This window comes from Paramisgurnus dabryanus, chromosome 22, assembly GCF_030506205.2.
Source record: "Paramisgurnus dabryanus chromosome 22, PD_genome_1.1, whole genome shotgun sequence".
Classification (NCBI taxonomy): Eukaryota; Metazoa; Chordata; class Actinopteri; order Cypriniformes; family Cobitidae; genus Paramisgurnus; species Paramisgurnus dabryanus.
The window spans coordinates 23554514-23579786 of NC_133358.1; the positions used below are offsets into that span (position 1 = coordinate 23554514).

At 37.0% G+C, this 25273-nt stretch overlaps 4 protein-coding genes across 4 annotated transcripts; 1 reads left to right on the forward strand and 3 right to left on the reverse strand.

The window, feature by feature from the left end:
• The first annotated feature begins 108 nt into the window (after positions 1-108).
• Positions 109-3623, forward strand: cldn11b (claudin 11b). The gene is made up of 3 exons (XM_065258416.2): positions 109-496; positions 963-1127; positions 2023-3623. Exons 1-3 carry the CDS (start codon positions 271-273, stop codon positions 2274-2276), a joined length of 645 nt encoding a protein of 214 aa, XP_065114488.1. The 5' UTR covers positions 109-270; the 3' UTR covers positions 2277-3623.
• Positions 3624-3823: 200 nt separating this feature from the next.
• On the reverse strand, positions 3824-10602 carry slc7a14b (solute carrier family 7 member 14b). Its single transcript, XM_065258417.1, has 7 exons — positions 10252-10602; positions 9702-9938; positions 8656-8873; positions 7655-7801; positions 6536-6744; positions 5594-6459; positions 3824-5103 (listed from the first exon to the last, which is right to left on the reverse strand). The coding sequence occupies exons 1-7, from the start codon at positions 10547-10549 to the stop codon at positions 4778-4780; spliced, it is 2301 nt and encodes a 766-aa protein (XP_065114489.1). The 5' UTR covers positions 10550-10602; the 3' UTR covers positions 3824-4777.
• Positions 10603-16817: 6215 nt separating this feature from the next.
• On the reverse strand, positions 16818-18593 carry psmd12 (proteasome 26S subunit, non-ATPase 12). The gene has a single exon (XM_065258418.1). The coding sequence runs from the start codon at positions 18460-18462 to the stop codon at positions 17092-17094; it is 1371 nt and encodes a 456-aa protein (XP_065114490.1). The 5' UTR covers positions 18463-18593; the 3' UTR covers positions 16818-17091.
• Positions 18594-23191: 4598 nt separating this feature from the next.
• Positions 23192-24390, reverse strand: rpl22l1 (ribosomal protein L22-like 1). The gene is made up of 4 exons (XM_065258419.2): positions 24313-24390; positions 23853-23957; positions 23525-23646; positions 23192-23448 (listed from the first exon to the last, which is right to left on the reverse strand). The coding sequence occupies exons 1-4, from the start codon at positions 24319-24321 to the stop codon at positions 23304-23306; spliced, it is 381 nt and encodes a 126-aa protein (XP_065114491.1). The 5' UTR covers positions 24322-24390; the 3' UTR covers positions 23192-23303.
• Between the last annotated feature and the right edge of the window lie 883 nt (positions 24391-25273).

A 25273-nucleotide genomic window follows, 5' to 3' on the forward strand; every position in this document is an offset into this window, starting at 1 on the left:
TATGGCAGGACTTTCCTCTGATTGGCTAAATGTTCTGGAGGGGTGCGAGCCTCTTCCATGTGTACTATAAAAACTAAATTGACCCAAATTGATTGTTGAAGACTCACAGTCCATACCCTGACCTTATACAAAATCTGTGTAGTTTTATTTAAGCTCAGTTTTTACTCATCAAACATTTATGCCTCTAATATCATAATAGTGCTATTTTCTAATTTTTGACTAATTTTTCTTTGCGCTTTTATTTTTAATACACCCTCAGCCACTAGCAGAATGTCACATAGCTGTCGTCTTCTCTGTGGTTTTTTAATGAGCTGCATCGGATGGACAGGTATTATTATAGCGACCTCGACAAACAACTGGGTGGTCACCTGTAAATTCGGGATGGACACGTGCAAGAAGATGGAAAAGCTCGAGACGAAGAGTCTGTGGACCGAGTGCATGATCTCTACTGCTGTCTATCACTGCGCCTCACTCAACCAGATCCTAGAATTACCTGGTGAGAAAACAATCAATTAATCAATGCAAATAAACATCATGCGTTAATTAACAGTGGTTTAGATATTTAATTTAGCTTGCATTAGCATTTTACATAGTTATTTTTTAATTAACAAGTCAAATAACACTGTACATTCATGAATGTAGGTTTGGTCAAAGTTTTAAACTTAAGTAAAAAAATGCCACACCAATTACCTTAAAATATTCCTTAAGTTAAACCGATTATTAAAAAAAACGTATTCTGTCAGGTAAGATTTTGTGGGTAATGTCAGTTTTGCACCGCTGCGCAGATCAGTTGGCGTATGACATTAAAGTACCGCGAGAGCGATTCGCTTCGTTACTCTGATGTCATACGCTACTCTGTCTGCGCAGGGTTGCATGAAGTCGAACACACCTGTTTGCAACTGCACCTGATCTGCTGTCAGCAATGGTATCATGTGTGCGTTTTTGTGTTCTTGTTTTACAAGCTTACATCCAGACGTCTCGTGCTCTGATGGTGACTGCCTCTCTGCTCGGTTTGCCCTCTCTGACGCTCGCGCTGCTTGCGATGCCATGCGTCAAACTGAATCAGGACACCGAAGACACTAAATACAAGCGTGCAGTCCTGGGTGGCATTCTTATACTGTTCATATGTGAGTAAAGGGTCGATCTTGATTTATTGTGAAATGTTATAAAGTAACTTTGAGAAAAGTTACACTCCCCCATCAGTTATTTTCAACATTTTATTATAAAATCTTGCACTCATCCAAACGCTTCGTAACTGTGGAATTACACAAACTTTTTAACATGTATTTAGCATTTTTTCCTAGGGTTTGGACAGAAAACATAAAACGCTTTAATGGTCGCTCAGGGCAGTTATGTGCGCGCGCGCCCGCCTGCTCTGTCGCGCAGAGTTTCTTTAACCAGAGTGCTTTTCTGAACAAAACATGACAACCAAATGCAGAGTTGAGAGTTTATGTACATTTTTTGCTTAAATATCTTGCTTTATTAGATCTAAAATGTGCTTATATATTCACTTAAAAAGTGTATCGTGTACGTCTCCAAGATTGTTTATGATATAAAATCCCTGAAATCAATTAACATGTTGCACAATTTTATATGTACAAAATTTATTTCAGAGATTTATTTAAGTGCAACACCTAGTTCGTAAACTCAAGAAAAACATTTCACTCAAAATCCAGATGTTATGCTTTGGTTACTCATATCCTGCTTTTAGTCTTGCTTTCAACATGTATTTCACCTTGGCTTAAAAAGCCCTTGACCGAAGTCATTTAAAAAGCATACAGAGATTTCCTATATCCTGTTGAATTAAGAGCTATCATGTGCAGCTGTCTGATAATTTTTTGTCAGTAGTTTTAATCAGTTTTCCCCCTTTGCTTTTCAGTTTTTCAAAGTTTGTTATTGACACAATTATATTTTTTATACACTCGGGTGGAGTATTAAATTGCATGCAGAAATGGTGTCTTGTGCTGATATTTGAAAGAAAACTATTATAGACACCATGACCAATCCTCCCTCTCTCTTTAGCTCTGTGTGGGATAGTATCAACCGTTTGGTTCCCCATTGGAGTCCTTCACGAGGATGGTCTGATGTCATTCGGGTTCTCCCTGTATGCTGGGTGGGTCGGCTCAGCCCTCTGTTTTTTCGGGGGATCTCTGATGACTTGTTGTTCAAAGAGCGATGGCCCTAGCCAGAGTCTTGAAAACCGCTATTACTACTCAAAACACAGTGGAGTTTCGTCCCCTCCCATTAACAGTCATGCCAAGAGTGCACATGTTTGAGAGTGAAGACAGACACACAAGGATAAGGACTCAGCTCGTATCTCAAGATGGGATTTGGGCACACACACATGAAAGCTCACACACTTATACCCTCTCCAATGAAATATGTGAAGAATTTGTTTTCCAATGCCATGGTTTGAGCGCAACCATGTGAAGATTTGGAGGGAACAGAGAATTGGTAACTTACTAAAGCTCGCAGACATCGAAGCATGAAATGTTTTGTTTGAACAGACGTTGCAATGAAACCAGGGGGAAACTATAAGCATATTTTTGATGTTTGGAAAGTCAATATTTTTACACAGTATTCAGTTTTGCTCCTGTAAATCTTTTTCTAGTGACAAGAAATCAAATATGTTAACATATTCTTTCATTTCAGAGTTGTTAGCTCTTGTATGCCTTCACTAATGTCAACATTTCGAAAAGCATGTATTACAAAATTGGACATTTTGTAATATCAGACAGACAGGAAAACCATCTGGCCAGATGTCATTTGCACTGTTTTCCTGGAGAGCTCCTCACAGTATCCTGCATTCAAATGTAATATAAGAAAAAATGTTTGGAAAAGGAAAACTGGTGATTTTTCAAGTCTCATTGTACTGATGATTGATTAATTTTAGTAACGAATGTTATTGTATCCTCCCTGTGCTTTCTTTTCCAATATGTTTTTAAATGTATGTCATTTTTTTGGCCCCAGCTGTAGTCTTTATAAAATGCAAAACAGTATTTTGTTAATGGCTGACAAAAAGACACCATTTGTGTTTGTAAAATATATTAATTTTAATATTTCATTTTAAATGCATTAGTATATTCTTCTTCAAGCAAATGTAACTTTAGATCTCTGTGTTTATTTACATGTGTTCTCAATCTAAATGAATTTACGCACAGCTGTAGGGAGGAAATATAAATATACTCACGCAAACCCACAAGAGTAACATATTTCTACAAAGCAGAAAGAATTTCATATCAATGTCCCAAAATGTTTTGAGAACTATTAAGCTGTCGCAGGAAGCCAATCATAATATTTCCCCCAAAATTCTAAGGAGAGCTTGAGATGTTAGATCAAATACAGCTTTGGAGATGGTGTAAGGTTAAAAGGCCACTAAATGCTTCTTTAAACGTAATAAACGGGCGGGCATCATAAAGGGTTTTTAGTTTTAAAACTATCAACATAAAAAGCGATAATGTAATGTTGTAGTTTTAGTGTACCGAAGATTGCATTTCACATACATTAACTGAAATAAAGCACCAGCAGCTAATTTTATGTGTTCTAATGAATATGTAACGATCGGTTTAGTCTTATTAAAATAACAATATGATGGGGTTAAAGGCTCTGTTAAAATCTTAGAAATAAAAGCCAAACGGCTCTAAAGCCAAAACATCACTTTAGATATGTTACATATCTATCACAAGGTTAATATACAGAGCTCAGATGCAAAAGCCGCTAAATGCCACCACCGTCAAAAACAAGAGAATGATATTGAGCAAATGCTCTTCTCACATATTATGTTTATCAAATACTTCACTTCAAATCTGCATTATCCTGGCTTCAGGCCATTCAGAAATAGCGGTTTGTTGGCAGAATCCATTAAACACCACAACTTTTTTAGCAAAGTCATCTAAGTGCATAAAAGAAGAATTGGATGGATGAACGGCGGCACCCGTATATCCAGGTGCAAAAAGTTTTTTACCTGGTTAAAGGTTTACTGAATATATATTGACTGAATTTTTTAGGCTTTTCCCCTTTATTCAGAAAGGACAGTAAAGAGTGACACTTTTTTCAACGAAAGACAGTGAAACTGGTTAAATACCACATTTGTGACCATAAAACACTTCAGCTACTGCCTACTGGCTAATAACCTTTTCATTGCCATTAAAGTGAAATTACTGAACCTGAACATAAGGACCTAAAAATGCTCATTTACAAAAAAACAAGTCAGACGCACTTGGCAGGGTTTTCATCTGAGCTCTTCATATGTATTTGACAAGTACCTGTTTAGAAATAAATAACATTTAAAATGTGTTCACAAAGAAATGCACTCCAAAAACTACTTAGTTTAGTTTAGTTCAATAACTATATAGGTAACCGTGACCATGTTTTGCCAAAGTAGGATATCAGAGATCTATATCACCAACTTATGTTTTTACTGGATCTGCATTTCTTTCAAACTCTACCAACTTCCCTCTGAAGAAATGCTGGGTTATTGCCAACCATGCAGCGTTGGGTCAAAAAGGGAGAAACCCAACCCATTGGATTGTAGTTTAAGCAATAGGTTGTTTGAACCTATGTTTCTTTTTTACTCGATGTTAGAGTTTTAAATCATAAAGATGAAGTATGTTGACGATAATGTTATTCAGTCCTTAACCCTAAACCTGCCTTTAAATCTAGTTGGTTGGTTGGTTGATAAGATTGTTGTCCTAGGATCGACAAGGATGTCCTACTTGGCAAAATCAAAATCATGGTCACCCAAATCTATCCTCCTCTCAGATTTTGTCTATAACGCTCACTCAGGTGAATATTCTTCATTGACCAGTTCTTCAAAGCCTCTATTGGTCCTGCCTTTGCTTCTAGAATGGTGACTGTTAGATGAAGATCTATGTTCATGATACTGCTGCTGGTTCTGGTATTGATACCCTTTATCCTCAGCTGCCCAGCCCTGATACTGTCCCTCCTGTCCATCATCCTGAGAATGAAGGTCTTCTTCCACAGTAAAGCTGTCGTCCACCTCTGTGTCATACCTTTGGTAAGAGCTGGCATGGGCCGCTTCTTCTCTAGCACTGAGTTCAAGGGAACTGTTCCACATCCCGTAACTAAAGTAAATCAGCAAACCTATAGGTCGAAGAAGAGACAGGGCTTGGTTAAAGAAATAGTTTGTCTTTGCTTACCGTCATGTTGTTCCAAACCCATATGCCTTAATTAAATTTATGCATGTGGTAGACGCATTCATCCAAAACAACTTTCAATGCATTCAAGATTTAAATTTTTATCAGTATGTTAGATTTATTATCACTTCACCTTAACAGAGATTTATCTACACTCTTAAACATGATGGCTCCCTACCCAGACAGCAGATGACTTTGGGCCGGATCCGCACCAGATCTGTGCCGAAGTTGGCAGATCGCAGTGCAGGTCCGGCCCAGAGTCGTCTACTATCTGGATAAAGGTTCTTTGTCGTGTTGTGCAGTTCCATAAATAACATTTTACATCTGAAGGACCTTCCTGTTTCACAAAAAATCCTTTGTGGACTCTTTAGACTATTAAAAGGTAAATTAATGGTTCTTCTATAGAACCTTTTGCAGCACCTTTATTTTTGGCTTACCTAGGGAGCACCACACTACGAAGCGCACCCAGGTGATGCTGGACAGCTTTAGCATAAGGTAGATGTTCACCAGCATTGCCGTTACTGGCACGAAAGGCACGCAGGGCGCCATGTAAGGCAGCTTTTTAGGATTTTCCGGCTGCCGAAGAATGGTAACGACAAGAGTTACCATGACAGCAATAATAGTCATTATAAAAGGCATTATTGCCCAGCGAACCCCTCCTGAGATCTGTTCAAAACCGTAGATGACAAGGATCCACAGAAAGAAGGTCAAGACAAAAAAAAGAAGAACGCAGGAAGTGACGGTGCGTCCTGTTGCAGGTGTCGGTCTATCACTCGGGTTCGGCAAGCCCAAACGCACCCGCAGGGTGTAATAGTGAGAGCCCAGGGTGCGTTTTAAGACACCCACCAGGGCGCTATCAGGGCCGTCTGCATCCATGCCGTTCTCTCCTACTCCATATCCAGAGCTTTCCGACTGGTAGCCCCCCGAATCCGACTTTCCGATCAGCGTTTCATCATCACCCTTCGATGGGAGGTTCTTGGCCCCACAGGGGTTGTCGTTGTACTCCTCCCCACCGACGTTGATCTGCATTTCCTTTCCACTAGCTGCCATCATCTCCTCTTTTCTTCTCCTTTCCTCTTCTTCCTCCTCAGTAAGGAAACTGGTAAAGCTGTCTCTATCTGGCTGATACCGCAAAAGCAACACGCACACTGAGACCAGCGTGTAAGCCAGCAGTGTCCCGATGGACATCATCTCAATCAGATCCCTCAGGCTCACCAGAAGGGCCAACAGAGCAGCCAGAGACCCTGATAGAACGCAGGCCACCACCGGGGTCTCCGTATGGGGGCTCACAAAAGACAGGAACCTGGCATATACACAGATACTTTAGTAGTAGACATGCAAAATTGATAAGCAGGAAATAAACGTATGGGCACATCTACCTGAAGAGCAGGCCATCTCCTGCCATGGCATAGATGACTCTGGGCATCGGGAACAGGGATCCTAGCAGGCTCACTGTGAGGCCTGCAACAGCTCCTACTGCTACAATATACTTCCCCGCCAGGAAGCCATGAACCGCAAACATCTCCATAAGGGGGGCATCTCCATCGATTAAGTTGTATGGCACCATCAAGGTCAAAATAAGACTCACCTAAGAGATATATATATATATAGACAGTTTCAGCAGTAACAACATAAACAACCGGCTGTCGTGGTCCGCACGTAACTTCCGGGAAACTCTGCTAAGAATAAATAACAACAAAGTTATTTAAACGTAGTTTATTTATATAACAAGCAAAAAAACAACACATAGATTACCCAGCAAACCAAAACATTTATTATTTTCGACGAGGCATTTGTTCAAGAGATTAGTTTAGCAACTGGTCAGACAATTAAAAAAAACGAAACCGGAAGTAAAGTTCGGATCCAGACGTGTATCGCGTCAGTGCACGTGCGTCAGATGAATATATATATATACCGCCCCTCCTTATGTTCTGAGAAAATAAACCAAAAAGTGCATATTATTTTCAAGGTTTGTATTTGGTTAGCCAGGAAGGTTTTTTTACAGAAATAAAACGTTATGTTTAGGTTAGTTTAATGTTCCCCTAAAGTTAGAATAACGTTATTATACCGTTAGGGTAACGTTAAACTAACCTAAAAAACACAGTTATTCTAACGTTATGAGAAGGGGAATGTTAGGGGAATGTTATTCTTACGTTAGGGGAACGTTATTCTAACGTAAAATAGCGTTCTATTTCTGTAAAGAAAACTTTCCTGGCTAACCAAAAACAAATCTTGGAAAATAACGTTATGGGAACCATAAACTAACGTTAGGGGAACGTCTTGGGAACCAAACATTTTTAGCTGGGCTATAGCATTGAATTTTTGTCAAAGAAAATAATAACAAGTCTTCAAAATCATAATTCCCTTTTCGCCAATGTCATTTGCAACTGACTGCAATTGCAAGATAACGATTTTGCCATTTGTACATTTATAAAATAAATAAAAAGCCCTTGCATAAAGTTTTGTTATTATAATCAGACGTTTTAAAGAGGACTTACAGAGACATATGCTGTGAGACAGGTGATGAGAGAGGCTGTTATTGCGTATGGAATTGAAGTGTCTGGGCTCTTGGCTTCTTCGCCTGTGGTGGCGATAATGTCAAAGCCAATGAAGGCATAAAAGCAGGTTGCAGCTCCCTGCATGACCTGCAATACACAAAGCATGTATGTACTGTTGCCACCCATACAGAAATGAGATGTATGACCATGATGCATGTCATTTAAATCTAGAGTAATGTAGCACAAATTTGACTTAAAGGGATAGTTCACCCAAAAATGTCAAATGAAAATTTCTCCATCTTTTACTCATCTTCATGTTGTCCTAAACCTGTAATAATTTCTTTTTTCTGAGGAATACAATAGAAGATATTTTGAGAAATGATGGTAAACAGACAGCAGATAGTGTCCATTGACTTCCATAGTAGGAATAAAAAAAATTATGGAATTTAATGGGTACCATCATGTGTGTGCTTTCCATCATTTATCAAAATATTTTCTTCATCAATTATCCCAATACGTCCAAATAATGTTTTTCTTACTATGGAAGTCAATGGTCACTACCTGCTGTGTGTTTACCATCATTTCTCAAAATATCTTCTTTTGTGTTCATCAGAAATAAGAAATTCATACAGGTTTAGAACAACATGAAGATAAGTAAATGAGAATTTTCATTTTTGGGTGAACTATCCCTTTAACCATGGAATAAACCAACCGACCAAATGTTAATTTAAACCCATATATATATAAATCACAGCACACCAAACAAACTACACAATCAGAACTCGATACGTATTTCTGAAGGAGGGACTTCATAGAACAAGGAAGACATCGGCCCATTTTGAAGACAGTGAAAACAGCGCTATACAGATAAGTAAATTGTGTGAAAAATACAGCGTGAAACATGTACACATGTTATATTGCGCACTGTAAACACAATCAAAGCTTCAAAAACACAGAAAGATCGGGACCTTTAATTTACTTTTACCCTGTATAATTCTTACCCCTGACCAACCGAAGGGCAAAAACCTCCCATCTTCCCAGTTGGCTCCACTGATAAAGAAAAGTCCGGCAACAACTATGAAGATCCACACTACAAGGTTCACCACATTGAGCACATTATTGAAGCTCACTGAGTTTTTTACCCCTAAACCCACAATTACTGTCACCATCAGTGCGATCAGCAAAGCCAGGAGGTCTGGATAAGATTCTTCTCCTTTACCTGATAGAGGAATCATGGAGTATATGATCAGAAACAACATATGAGATACAGTCGCCCATCCACAATTAAAAGTGAATATTTAATCAGCAATGTTATTTTGCATAAGACATTTTATATTTCCTAAAAACCAAGCTAAAGTCTCATAATCTAATAATGAGAAGCACAGGCCCGGCTCCAGATATGAGATGAAAGGTGGGCCGGGGGGGGGGGTCTTTTATGCTTTAATCTCACATGTCTATAGTTTTAATATCATCTATTTAAGACAATTGTTAGGGTTGTTTGTTATTGTTGTGTTTTCTTCATTTTTTTGAACATATTTTGTAACTATTTAGTAACTTTATATAAATGGTTAACATGTTTATTTTTACATTCTCTCTTTTTGCATTTGTAATATTTTTTTGACCCCTTACCAAATCTTGTTTCAATTAAGTAACTTTAGATTTGATAAAAAGGGGCAGTTCTTTTAAAATAACTATTAACATCAATTAAAACAAAAATGTTAATTTTATCTGCAATGCTGTTTTTCTTAAGAATTATTCTAACGTCTGTTAATATAGTATAACATTACAGATTTTTGGCCAAAAGATTGGCTGTTATGTGGTGATTGGGTGGGCCAGGCCCACTCTGGTCCCCCTTGGAGCCGGGCCTGGAGAAGCATCAAAATTTGATTATAATAATTGATTTCAGATTGACATGCTGTATATGTCAACATTAAAGATATAAAGTTTATATTTTCATATACATTATTTAGGATGTTTTTAAAACTGTAAATGACTTTAGCTGGGTTTTTACAGACAGGGTAACATTTAATTGCAGTGAGACACCCACCCAGACCATTCATTGTTCCAAGATGGTTAATCATGTAGCGGCTGATGGTGTGATTTGCTAAAGAGTCAAACATGCTGGAGAGAGCACTGGCTCCCGCTGCTGTGCCAATCAGATACTCCAGAATCAGATTCCAACCAATGAAAAAGGCCACAAATTCTCCCACTGTGACATAACTGTAGGTGTAGGCGGAGCCTGTTGTTTTGGGTACTCTGACACCAAACTCAGCATAGCAGACTCCTGTGTAAAAATCAGTTCTATGTTGATAAGTTTATAACTTTAGTTTATTAAAATGAATAACCTTTTTATTAGACATTGGTTTTAATCCGGCTCTAGACGACTCAGGGCTGGATCTGCACCGGAGCCGCAGACTTGTGCGCAGATCTGGTGCAGATCCAGCCTGGAGTCGTCTGCTGTCTGGGTAGGGATTAGGGAACCATCATTTTTAAGAGTGTAGAAAAATCTCTGTAATGATGTCATTTTTGTACACATCTAAAAGTTAAAGCATCAACACTGTGTAATTTCAACATAAAATGTCCATAAGCTTAATAACCTGATAGAATTGATGCCACAGCTGCAATGATGAAGGATAAGATCACGCCAGGTCCTGCCATTTCCTTAGCAACAAGCCCGGCAACCACATACATCCCAGTGCCCGCACAGCTGCCAACCCCAAGTGACACCAGATCCACTGAAGTGAGAATCCGGGCAAGTCTGGTGCCATGCAGGTCATCTGAACCCTCCTGCATAGAGTCCACAGGTTTGGTGCGCAGGATTCGCGAATGGAGCCCATACCAGGACGATTCCCATTCAATCCTCCTGGGGTCCAGTTTGGCAAAAACAGCACTCATCCTTCACCACAGGAAGACTGGATAAAAGAAGCGCGAGGTTTGTCCTCTCCTATGTAAGGGTTCCAGGTGTTTCCTGTAAACTTGTCTTGTGTGTCTGTCTCTTGATTTAATTCTCTCTCTATCTCTCTCTCTTCCCCAGAGTGTCTCAGTTTGGATCCATGACATGAGCAATCAGCAGCACTCGATCTGGAATCGACAAATTGTGGTCTTCACAAAAAAGAAGGCAAGCAGATCACATATAAGAGATTATTGTCATCTGTACTGCGTTAGTGTGTGAGTTGCCCGCCAAAGCACATTGTATTAATAGCCTGTATTTTAATATTTACTTATTACATATTTTACACAAGTTTCACTCTAAAAACAAATGGTGCTAAATAGCTCTAAAAGTGGTTCTTTGCTCGTAATCATAGAAGAACCATTTTAAGTGCCGTGAAGTACCTGTGTAGAACCATATTGTGCTATGTAGAACCATATGTGGTGCTATAGTGGTGCTATATGGCCCTCGTATGGTTCTTCATGGGTGCTTCACCAGTGCTATAGCACTTAAATGGTTCCTCTATGATTACGAGGCAAGAACCACTTTTAGTGCTATTGAGCACCGAGATTTGGCATCTTTTATGTATGTTAACATTTTTAAACGATGATAAAAAGAAATCAACAAGTAAAATAAAATAAAATCAACAAGTAAAACAAAAAAGTTTTGAGTAGACTATATCAAAAAAGTAGCCCTCCAGATTGTTTTATCCATTATGGTAGCCCTTGCTCACAAAAAGGGTGGAGATATATATATATATATATATATATATATATATATATATATATATATATATATTTAAAAAAGGACAAATCTTAAAATGAAAATAACATTAATAATTCACTGTTAAAGCAAAGCAATAATAAGGTGGGAAAAAACAGTTAACCAATGCATTTCCAATTTTTACTGTCTGGTCCTACCCACCATTCACCTCTCTACCTCCCCCTGTTGTTGCACCCTGCACTGATAACATCTCCACATCTTGCTATCTTGTTTCTTTCGGTCTAATGTAGGCCTGTCACTCACTCAGATAAGTTCCTGTTGTTGTCACAGATCTGTTAAATGTGCCTGTTGTTGGTAATTGGTAGTTCAGTCTGCAAAATCTCTGCTTTTATCAACAAACAACGGATGCATGACTGATGGCAAAATTATGTCAATAACAAAATTATATTCACATCATCTTTCAAAGTAGAAAGAGAGATAGAGAGACCAGACATCATGATTATGTTTCTCTTCTGTTACAGACATTAATGACATTGTGGTTTTAGTAATCCCCTCATTTTCTCATTCCCTCTTGTTATGCAGTAGGCTACCATTTGCAAATGATAGGACATGGGATGAGTTCAGGGCAAGGGTAAAGAAACGAGTAATGAGGACTGGACACATAAAACTGGTCAGAGACAATTAGAAGCAATGGAGCTCAATTTAGATTTTTTCACTAAAACACAATAAATAAAAATGTTTGCCTTTGTTTTATGTTAATTGCATATACGTACAGGATATAATTGGGTACATAAACAGGGGCATCATTTTTGGAGGTGATGAGGGGGAAGGCAATCCCTCAAAATTCAAAACTAGCAATTATAAGCCCTCACAATACACTTTTAGAAATAAAGGTACAAAAGTTGTCACTGGGACAGTACACCTTTGTACCTAAAGAGTGCATATTAGTACTTCAAAGGTACATATTGGCAGTTCAAAGATACATATTTGTACCTACATGGTACATATTAGGACCTTTTTTTAAAGGTACTGCCACAGTGACAGCTTTGTACCTTTATTTTTGACAGTGTACTTATATAATGATTACATAATCAAGACTTCAACCTCCCCCCAATGTTCAAACCAAATCTATGCCCTTGCCCATAAATGATTATAATGTTCATAGTGATCATTTTACCACAAAGGAGAAAAAAAATCAATTAATAACAATTAAAACCTTTGTGTTAAAGGAGACATATCATGAAAATCTGACTTTTTTCATGTTTAAGCGCTATTGGGTCCCAGTGCTGTTATCAATCTAGAAAATGTGATAAATAACAACCCAGTAACTTAGTTTTGGTAAACCATTCTTTGCAAGCATGAAAAAAAATAGGTAATTGAAATTTGGATCTTGTGATGTCAGAAGGGGATCTTGTTAAAATAATACCGCCCCTTAATTTGCACTATCCAACCACGGCACTGCCCTTTAGTGCAGAGATCAGCTGATTTGCATTTTAAAGGACACACCCCAAAACAGCAATTTTTTGCTCACACCTACATAGTAGCAATTTTAACATGTTATAATAAATGATTTATATATTATATTATAGGTATTTTGAGCTAGAACTTCACATATGTACTCTGGGGACATCAACGATTTATTTTACATCTTAAAAAAGTCTTGCGAAATGTCCCCTTTAAGGTAAAACAGCAGGCTTGTGCATGAATATCAGCACATAAGCACTGTATCTTGTAATTCAGTTTGCTAATAAATACAAGAAGATCAATTCCAGTTTAGTATATACCTTTCCATAAACATTTTAGTATACATTTTAGTATATTATAGTAAATTACTAAACTGTAATAATTGTTTACTGTATTATAGTAGCCTATAGACGGTTTCAGCAGTAACAACATAAACAAGCCGCTGTCGCGGTCCGCACGTAACTTCCGGTAAACTCCGCTAATAATAACAACAAAAAGTACTTTAAACGTAGTTTATTTATATAACAAGCAAAAAACAACACATAGATTACATAGGAGACCAAAACATGAAAAATTTGTTATTTTCGACGAGGAATTTGTTCAAGAGATCAGTTTAGCAACTAGTCAGACCATTAAAAAAACAAAACCGGAAGTTAAGTTCGGATCCAGACGTGTATCACATGCGTCCGATGAAACCGTCTATACACTTTTCATAAACTGTAGTAAATATTGTAGTATATTTTAATATTTACTTTGCATGGATTCAAAAACATTATAGTATCTACGAACTTTACTACAGTGTACACTCTAAAAATGGCTGGGTTAATCTTGACCCATAATGGGTAAATATTGGACAAATTGACCCAATGCTGGGTTGTTTTAATCCAGCTACTGGATTATTATACCCCATGCTTGCATAACAACAACCCAACATTTTTAACCCAGCATGTGTTCTGTACAATATTTACCCATTATGGGTAAAAAAATAACCCAGATATTTTAAACTGTACATAGTAATAAATACTACTGTAATTATTCATGTGGGTATGGCTAAAATTTTGCACAAGACAAAGTTTGGATGTTTGGATTTTTTTAAGCAATGATATGTTTCAAGAATAATTTGTGATAGAAAAGGCAAACAATAGATAGTTTGACTAATATAAGTACTGTGCTCAAGCACTGTAAGTAAATTTGTTTGTCATGTTTAGGAGTTCCTCAGGAGGGACGTTCAGCACCCTGGTCAGTTCCAATGTTTTACAACGCAAATGCGTAAGGATGCTCGTAAACAATCAAGAGTTGCTTACGTGCTTTTATTTATTGGAATTGCCAAAGTGTTATTTTTAAGTACAAAAAAACTTTTCACTTTCAACTTAAAATTCCCTTTTAATATTAAGACGTAATTTTTAACTAAATGTATGCTACATTTCATGTAATCCAAATAATCCGCAATTTAATCTGGTTTCAATAAATCATTTAAATTATGCAACCTGTACAACTTTTCCAGATAAAATATTGATGAGGGTCTTCTGAAATAGAGCTACACGAGACAGACATGAAAGTTTAGGTACGCGGTGCTAGTCAGAAATTCATTGCGCTCTTAAACAGACAAGCAAATACTGTAGTGTTTGCATCAACCTGAGCCAAAATCTCTTCTTCTAAGCAGTAAAACAAATAGCTTTGCGTTTTATCTTTCACTTACAAAAAAACTGACGGTCTGGTATTAAATTGAAAACAGCTTTCACTATCGGAAAAAGGCCAAAAACTCACCGATGGGGATTTTAAAGTGTATACTCCATTGTGTCCAGCAGTAAAGCAGGAATCCGGATAAAGCACGCTGAGACGGCAGGGGAGACAATGTGGAGGGATGTAAATTATTTAGGCGGTTCTCTGTGTGATCAGAGTTCATTATTAAAAGATAAGTCCACCATTCAACAGCTGCCTGCGTCAAAGCATCCCAAACTTGTTTTAGATTGCGTAGTCCACATTCCCTGAGTGGGAATGATGGTGTTAGATTTAAAAGGTATCTGGGTGATATTTTACTATTTTAGGATGCAGATAATAAATATTATATGCTCACATAATGCTCAAAATATCCAGAATGCTAAGAGTAAAACCTGTAAGTTGGTAAAACCCATAAAAAGAAGTTTTATTGAAAATGATAGCAAGATCATATACTGGAAAACAGTTCATGACCAAGCGAAACAAAGTCACAGTTATGCATCAGTCTGTTGCTTTCAATTTATTTTTAATCACCCTGTCACCGAACTTCATTTGCAGAGAGATAGTGTATCTCAGGTTTCACAGGAAACAAAAGTATCCATGGTGACTGAATGATGGGTTGCATCAGTAATGTTTGTAGTGGTGCGGCTACACATCTGCAAACATAACCAGCTTCAACAATAAATGGTCAACATTACAAATCAATTTTACCATCTGCAGTGCTTCTACGTTCATTCATGTCAGATAAGCATCTGTTGCTTGACCCAACCCTATAAATCGTGCTTAAACTTACCAACATTAGTCATCTCATTTAATGGATCTCTTTCAGAATCAAAATGATTATTTGAGAATATTTGTCACAGCTTGCAAACAAGGAGAGATTGAAGCAAAGTATATAGTGGGAAATGGTCCTTGACCACAGGTATTTGCAGTGCCTAGAACGTTGTGCCTATGAAAGTTGCAAACTGTGGTTTAGGTTTGACTATTATGTGCATGGCTCACAAGTTTCGAAAGATCAAAATCAGAAAAAGATGACTCACTGGTGTTTTCCTTAGGCTATAGCACAACTACATCATCTTTTTTGACTAACATCTTGTTCTAACATCACATCAACGCAATGTCAGAGAATAGTGTGCAGAGAATATTTACAATGAAAAGTACAAAAGGTCACATTTTTATGGCCAACATCTTCTCCTCATTTCAGTTTATCAAACAGCATGCATGTGGTAAAAAAAATCATGTAAGATAAAGATTTAAGGTCACTTCAGATGTGTGAAGTAGGTCAAGGGTCATAAAATTCGTAAAACAAAAAAGAGAGAAAATATCTCTATTATTTTCCTTCCAAAAATATTAGTTAAAAGAGACATGCTACAGTCCATCATAGGACATTAAGCTTGTTTAGATCAGTGATTTCACATTTTTTGGAGGGAATAATAATGTGTTTCAAACCTTTAATAAAATCGTGTAGTAAATCGGGTTTTCCCTGGCATGTGACCTGCTAAATGGAAATTTTATTAGTTGTAATGGAAAATATATGGAAAGTCTCTGTGGGTCTCTACTAGTGTACGTTGGGTTCTATTGGATTCGAAATGGTTTTATTGGTAAACGCTATTGGTTCCTAATCATATCTTAATGGAAACCATTAAACTTTCTGTAATGTTTCTATTGTTTTTTCAGCAGGTCAATCTCAGATTACAGGTCCCAACCGGATATGTTTTCCATATTTCTTATCTAAACAAAACAATATTCTAATTATTTTTAGTCTTTAAATCTTACAGACTTCAACATCCACCCCTTATCTTAAATAAAAAAATTTGAAAACACATTATTGTGGTGCTCTGTCCTGTTGACAGACAACATTCTGCCTATCACTTTACGATTTCTGTGAAAACTGCCGGATCCCACAGATGAGGTTTTCACAAGTATAAATCTTGTGTTTTATTTCTCTTTTAACTCTTGCTTCAAGCCAACATTTGCCACAAAGGAAAACATTTCAAAGCTGTATCTTTGCGTGTTTGACCTGGTCAGCGGAAAAATATTTTTGGCACTGAAGAGCAGAAAAATCTTTTGTCTGACCAACAGCACACATGGTTTTGTTAAAGTCTGTACGACTTTAAAAGACGACAAAATTATTCATTATTACAAAAATCCTATTTGTTAGACATCTTTAAAAAATGGGTAAATAAACTAAACCATGCAGTGATATGAAACTTCAAAAACTTTTAAAATAGCATGTTTATCCAAACCTCCATGTGCAACCATTAAGATCTCCGCTGACATCTTGTGGATAAAGTGAGCATTTGCAGGCAGTTTATTAACAAATCATACTATAGCGAAAACAATCAGGTTTTATTTAATTTTTTTTAGCAAACATACAGGTTTAAGTTAGCTTTTCTTGACAATAACAAAGAACCTAGACAGATGTTCTGAACATAAAACAATGAATGCACTACATTGACAAGAACAGCATTAACCTGAAATTATTGTAAGCAACAGTTCCTTTCCAATACAAAAAAAGTGTTTTAAACAAATGTTTAAGCATCTTCAAGGTGATGTTTATGTTAAACAGAATTCACTACAAGTAATATGCCCTTGACTGGTTCTACTGGAGATTGTGGATCATCTCTTCCTTGGCAATGAGATGAGTAGTTTTGTTGACAAGGGACATGAGAGAGTTTAGCTTGTGAGACCAGTCATTGAGAAGATTGTTAGGGTCTTTAGGCCGCTGGAAATTAATAACACCAGCCAGACGGTCCACTTTTGCATAGATCGTCTTATTGACCACCAGGTTTGACAAGAACTCTTCAGACTCATCAATGGAGAGGTCAAGCAGACCCGCCATTCTCTCCATTGTGATCCTTGTGTAATACTTTGCCATAATTCTGATGTTGTGTTCCACAACTCTGTTTTTCAGATTTTTCCACCTCTTCTTTCCCTCCTCGGTGTTGGTGAAGACATCAGTGTCAGGGGTTCCCATAGACCCCTCTCTCAGCTCCTTCCCATAATCGTTCACCACATTCGACCAGCTCATTAACTCCATGGTGGTAAATTTCTTTAGGAGATCTTTGTATTTAGGGATTTCCTCCAGTTTCTTGTCAGTGCTGATTCTTTGGACTAGATCGGACTGTTCGTTGTCATAAGGAGCCAAAATGACATACAGCACAACACTCTTCAGAGCCTGCTGCCATTTGACGCTGTCTTCCAGGATACTGGGAGTGTCGTAAATGGCTCGGTAATGCTTGCATATGGACAGATAGGAGCCCTCGTGCTGGTCAACTTCAATCATCAAATTATAGTATTTAAGCTTTAATTCCTCAGTGCCCTCTTCTTGGAAGAACTTCGTGTTTATCTTTTTGCTGATGATCTGTGTGCGGATGTAATCTTTCACGGCAATGCACAACCTCATCTGCTCCAGAATGAACTCTACCTTCTCCTTCTTTTCCATGGAGCCATACGTCTCTACCTGCAGTTCCTGCAGAATGGCTGCAGCCTCTTTCACGTCTCCGTTTTTTTCTTTGATTTGGGCCAGTGTTTTGGTCAGTCTGGCACGCTCAATTTCCACATATATCTTTCCAGCGGTGACCGTGCGTAGTGTGTCGATGAGTCGGAGTTTGATCGTCATGTCACTCAATGCATCAACGTATGTATAACATTCTTGGACCATCTTGGCAACAGCCTGTTTTAGCTGACTCCTTCTTTTAGCCAGTAGCATGATGTTTTCGTTCAAGGCATCCCAGTCTTTCGCTTCATAGCACATCTTGACTATTCCCACCAAGATTCTGGAAGTGGAGACCATATCTGAGGCGGTTCTCGTTTGCTTTTCCAAAGACAACAGACTTTCAACAGCCTCTTGTAGTCGGCCCGCCTTCGCCATTTTCTCACAATCAGGCAGACGCTGATCTACAGTGGCACTGTAGTCGACCTCCATCTTCACCATCCGTCCATCAGAACGTTCAGCTCTATCCTCAGACATTATTGTTGTTAATAAACGATAAAACGTATTAAGGACAGTCCAAACTGGTTGCTCGATCTGCTGAATTGACGACCTGAAAACAGTCAAGTCACGCTATAGGAAGTGACGTCGTTTTTTTCTTCTTCTTTAAAGTTTTATGGCGGGTTGTGAACCAAATTCATAGGTGCATACCGCCACCTACTGTGATGGAGTGTAAACGCTATTATAAATCCTATTATATAAACCAGCGTGTTCCTAATAAATGTTAATGCTGCATTTATTTGTATTCCTTATTTTAGGACTTCGTATATTATGCTGGTATTATTAAAAATTACTGGATACCTGTTACTTCTTACGCCACCTTTCGAACGCTGGTGAAAGCTAGAGGGGATACATCTACGCCCACATCTCGCGAGATGTTGGGTTTAGGGTAGGTACATCGATTATGGCTAGATAGTATACAGCTACGGCATAATCACGTTAAATTTTAGGTTTAGAGTTAGGTGTTTTTGGAGAGATTTTGGCCGTAGTTTTATCCCCTCTAGCCACAACTGTCTATCCCATAGTATATTTATTCCGGGAATATTGTAAATATGTATAAATAATGCATTTCAGTTAAGACATCAGAAGAATTATAAAAATGTGAAAAAATATTCCTTTTAGATTTTTTGCGAATAGTTTAAATCCTCCATGCTGCCTCTTTTTATTTTCTTTTTTTATTGAATCATTCATATTAAAAAAAATACATTAGCCAGGTTATAAAAGAAAAAAATGAAAAAAATAAATAAAAAAATGAAATGTTTAAATAAATTAATCCATTTAACAGCTTTCTTGTTTATCAGATTATAAATAGATTTTTAGGTATATAGCTAAATTTGGATTAATGGTTTATAATCACCATATTTACATTTATGTATACTAAACTTTGCCAATAAAAGTAACAAATTAATCAAATAATATTCCTTATGTAAAAAAACAAATAAAATATTTTCAAAACAAAGTTGAACGCTGGGAAAAATATGATCTCTAACAAAAGAGCACAAATCTAACAAATATATTTTTCTAATAAGGTCAACTCCAAAACAAACGAAAAAAGTTTCTGTTGACCACAAAAAGTAGGCTACAAAACATGTCAATTTCACAAGTAAATTTGTTTACAATAAATTTTTACTGGGGTAATATTTATAAATGAGTGTAAAAAGAGATTTATTAATTTTTTTCTTTTTTCTTAATAAATATTGAAGTATAAATATGAGGTAATTTCCAAATTCTATGCCATGTCAAACCATCAACACGGCTTTTTCAAAAATATTCCTTTTAGATTCTGTAGGTTGTAGTTTAGGAATGACATTTGAACAGTTGTCACCTACAAAAACATTATATTAACCTGCAGCTGTTTACCATTAAAACCACTAAATTCTTTTATGAAGTGTGTTTTATTCTAATTTAATTATGCTGGTTACCAGTAGAGACCCACAGAGACCATTATAGTTTCCATTAAAACCAATACAACTTAGTAAATTAGTAAATGTATTTTGTTTCTTTCTGCACAGTTTTGACAGGCATTGACTGTTTATGTGCATTTTAATTAATCTTACTTTGCACTGAAAATGTTTGATACAGGATCTGTTTGTGCACGTGTATGAATTTGTATCTTTTATTGCAAAATTGAATAATAGTTTTATCTACATTGGTACAGTTAGATTTTTAGGAATTCAAAATAATCAATGTTGCAGGCAAAACTTGAGTCTATATTTGTCCATTAAACTGCTTTCATATGTCTCTCCTTTGTACTGGTGGTACACGTTCAGTTTGCTCAAAGCAGCCGTTTGACTTTAAGCAACATTTCTATTTATTTATATGACTTTTCATAGCTAGGTTCAGTGAAGGTTCTTTGTTTTTCTGCAGACTTGTGGATTGAAATGAATAGACAGATGATTTGTTTCTTCCCAAAGAGTTGGTGCGGTGCATGTTTCTCTTTGACCGTGACTGTGTCCCTTTTTGTGCAGAAGAGCTTTGGTGTTGAACTTTGACCCGTTTCAAAATGACCTCCTCGCATCTGTGACTGTTCAGGTGCACATCCCTCCAGAGTAGTTTGGATGATAAGTAAGATTTTGCATGGCAGCAAGAACGTTCCAAAAACTTGCAGAAACGAGCAGGGTCCTGTCCTAGCAAAGAGCTTGAGTTAGCAACAGAGCTTTGTGAAAAATGCCTTCCATTCTTTCTCCTGTTGTTCTGGGGGCTGTGAGGAGCGTAAAGTGGACTTTGCAATGCCACAGCGTGCAGCGGGCTCGGGTAGCGATACACTTCCATGCCCTGGTGACTTGGTAGATCAGAACGGTAAGTAGGTTGCAAGACCATTTTAGGCTGAAGTACGTCTGAAACATCTGGCCAGTGTGAGTCAGGATACAGATCCGCCAAAGACAAGAAACCATCTTCAGGAATCACCTCATTTGAGAAATGGGATCGAATCTCACCTTCACTTCGCCTTCTACGTTCCTTGATGTTGTGCAATAAAATGGGTCGTTTTCTTGAAGTTCTCTCACCCATAAAACATTCCAGTTCTCCCAGGGAGTTCTTGGATGCTAAGGAGGCCATAGAGGTGGAGAGAGAGCTGACAGTATCATCACCAAGGGTAAAAACATCACTGTCACAGAAACCTGAACTAGACCTCGACTGACGACCCATATCCATGTGAAGTTCCTGGTGATGCCAGCTTCTTTCCTTAAAGCACTGATTGTAAAGAAGGTCCTCGGAAGAAAGACTAGAACATGACCAAAGCCCTCTGGCTTTAACTGTGTCATGGACAGTCTCCTCAGAAAAACTACGCCTCAAGGTGCCTTTATCCACCCAGTACTGATTCTGTCTTTCCTGGATATTTGTAGATGTATCTTCAAGATGGTCGGAATTTTTTTCAAGGGCTGTTTCTACCATCATTTTGTGCCTGACCCTCAAGACTTCCAGCTCTAGGAGCCCTGCCAAAGTAGCACGAAATCGCTCTCTAATACGTTTTCTTTCTGTGCCGGTCCATATCATTGGTTCGCTGTCTTCTTTTTGCTTATTAGTAGAAAACATCCTGGTTAGAAGCAGCGGTATACCTGATAGTGGAGGAGTTTATATAGTGATGTTATACCAATCAGTGCTAATCCATTTAACTCCTATCTCTACTGATCTACCACAGTATCTATTGGTAAGATTTTCACTAACCTTTGACCTTAGTTGAAGAATATGATGAAAGATAAAATTATCTATAGGAGATAACATTTTAAATGGGAACTATGTTAATACTTAATAGATCAATATTACTCAGGTTTATATTATTACATCAGTGTGATTTTACAATTCAGCTCTACATATTCAAATAAGCTCCTATTTTGACATTAAAGCGTGTACTTAAATATACCGGTATAACCAAAATTGCCTTGAGCAGCTTTAAAAAATTTTTAAATCCACAGCTATTAAATGTTTTTATTTTTGGGGAATTGGTTTTAAAATAACTTTTAGAAAAGGTTTCAAATGTTCAAATGTTGACTAGTGTATATTGCTAAACCAGAAAATGTATCATCACATTTAAAATTGTATTATTTTTCCAATCTAAAGACACATAACCTTACATTATTAGGACAGCCACTTTTATCAAACATTTCATAAATGAGTCATATTGCTGAAACTGTCCTATTATGAGAATTGTTTTAGTTTTTTTATTGGTTCAATTTCATTGCAACTGTGAAATAGACTTTAATGGATAGACATTTATTGATCCCACTTGGGAAATTGAGGAATTATTATTCACCCCTGGTTTCCTTCCCAACTACAACATTTTTATGTAATGTTTATTTGCATACATTTTGTGTTACAACACTAGGTTATTTACTTAAACCATACATGTAAAAAGTAAACTTGTATACAAACATTAAACTGATGACCATAACAGTTTAGAAACTGTGGTTCACCTATATTGGTACTGCCCACTTGTATAACCATTTTGGGAAAATGTCATTCATTTTATTAAGAATATTGATGTTGATTTTGTTTAATTTTGGAAACGTTTACCTTTTGGTGTTTTGAAGAATCATACTACCAATAGTATTTTCATAATAAATCGGATTCTTATGTTAGCAAAATTTCATACACACAAATGTACATTTTCTGGAAAAAAAGTTTCATATAATTTAAATACAAAATGGAACTTTATATTGATTCTATAAGATTCTCTTTAACCTCTTAGGTATCACCCCACCCTATTGAGTTAAATCTACACTCTTGGAGCTTTCAAACAATACAGTTTGTCATGATTAGATAAGAAGAATTCACATTGAAGTAAATGTAGGCGTTCTGCTGGTGGGACAGTGACATTTAGCAGAAAATAAATGTTTTGAGGCGCACTCTCTTCATAAATGAATCAATTACTCTCCCTACATAATTTATTTTATAAAACACTGTTGGAATGTCTATTCTGGAGGACTAGACCTTTCCAACGATATATAGTTTGTAGTGATAGATTAAAATTTACATCAATAATATTGATGCAAACGTAGATGTCCCGTATTCGGGATGGCTACGCTTAACAGTTTAAAGCAAAAGGCTCTGAAAACTTTAAAAATCTGTACTTTATTTAATACTTTATTGTAAATCCCCCCTAGCATACTTTGTATTGTTACTATCAACTTTTGTAATTGTTGTATGTTGCTAATTCAATTTAATAAAAAGATTTAACTGATGACCTACTCATGCACAGAAAGACACTTCATTTCAGTGTGTATCCTTTTATTAACAAAGAATATCAAAACACATGGTCCTGCTTTAGATGGTGACAGCTTATGCAGAACCTCACTACACACAAGCAATTCCAGACAAAGCCTTTACTCATCAGCATCAGACTCTTCATCATCTTGACTAATCTGGAAGTAGCGCAGCTCGTAGCTTTCCTTATCCGACGCCACCACCCTCAGCCAGTCTCGCAGGTTGTTCTTCTTCAAGTACTTCTTTGTGAGATACTTCAGATACCTGAGGAATAAAGTATTATTTTTTGAGCTAAAACATTCACAATGCAACAGAAGTTGTTTGATGAAACAAATCTTACCTTTTAGAGAACTGCTTCTCTGATGTGACGCTTATCTTGTTCTTCTGACGAAGAATTTGCACTACGTTTCCTAGATTCCCTGTTTTGCCATTAACCTTCACCTTCTCTTTCAGAAAGGTTTCCTGTTAGTGATAAAACAACATGACCACACTAGGGAAGATAGCCCTAGGCATTAAACTAGGGAAGGGAACCCTAGTTGTGAGGAACATTAGAGATCCGACTACCTGAATATTTCATGATAAACATTTAGACACTTATCTGAAGCCTCTAACATTGATTATAGGTAAAAAATGAATAAAAGCAGTTAATTTTTCTTTATCAAACTTACAAAATTGGCAGAGTCCAGGATTCCGTCTTCAACAGGGTGAGTACAGTCCAGGGTAAACTTCCAGGAAGCACCCTTCTTGCCTTTTTTCACGACAGGCTGCCTTTTCTGAAGAAACCATGTTACATTTGATTAGTATGTGAAATCCATTCGGTGAATAAAGGTTTTGAATGAAGTATCGCTAATATTTGAAAAGCATGTATGATAATGTTAAAAATGTATACATTTTATAAGAAACGGATATATTCCCGTTTGAACAGCTAATGGCTCTGGCGTGCTAAAATGTCTCTAGTCCACGTGTCTACCGAAAGTCAATGTAATGCATTAATACATTATTATATCCACAAATAAAGACACGGAGTATAACTTTACAATTAAATATCCCTATTCTGATATTTTATTGACACAAAAAAACGCATATTATGCATTTAAACACTAAGCCGGTCTCCGGCTCGATACATACCGGTGCCATCTTGGTGAGGTTAGTTTGAAAGAGGAAGTGACGTAGGACCGCGCGGGGTTAGTCTTCATTTGCTCGGGTATGATTGGCTAGTGATGGGCGATTTCGATGATGCCGCAAACATTTATGAATCTTTTGTTTCGAATCAATGGTTCCGAGCGTATTTAAAACTGGCCAATTCACGTGATATTAACAAATGGGGCTCTTTTACATTATAATTGTTTCGAAAATCCGATGGTTTAATACTATGGGGTGTTGATTACAGTGAAACCATTGACCAGTGGCGAACCACCAGTGTTTAGGTGTAGTCGGGTCAGTTTTATTATTCAAGTTCATAAGACAATCCTGATAACACTGCCATTTGCCTACTTTTTGTTTATAGACAGATTTTTAATCATTAACAGGGTGTTAATGATCTGTTTTGCCCTACATAAAACTAACAACATATAAAAGACTTTTACTTAATTGACTAATGCTGTCGGTGTATGAATGTGTGAGTGAATGTGAGGCAACTTGTAAAGCGCTTTAGATGGCCATAGGTCTGTTAAAAGCGCTATATAAATGCAGTCCATTTACCATAAATACTTTTAAATAACAATTTTTCTTAACATATATTTTTTTTTAGGAAAATCTTGCAATTATTTTGTAAAAAGTGTAAAATGTTTGGACTGAAATCTTGTAGCTTTTGTTTCCGCCAGCAGGAGCCGCCATATTTAGGTGTTTCGATTGCTTCGCTTGTTTCGAGTGAATCATTTTTCGAAGCAATTGATTCAAAGCTTCGAAAAGCTTCGTTTCTCCCATCATTATATGATTGGCTGCCGAGATTCAACGATGATTTTAATAGCCACCCTTTTATGCATATACTTTAAAAAATGCCAAGGTGTTTTGCATTTCTTTTATGAAAGTATACAATAGTTTAACAGTAACTGTTTGGTCGGGATGTTTACTCTTTGTATTACCACAA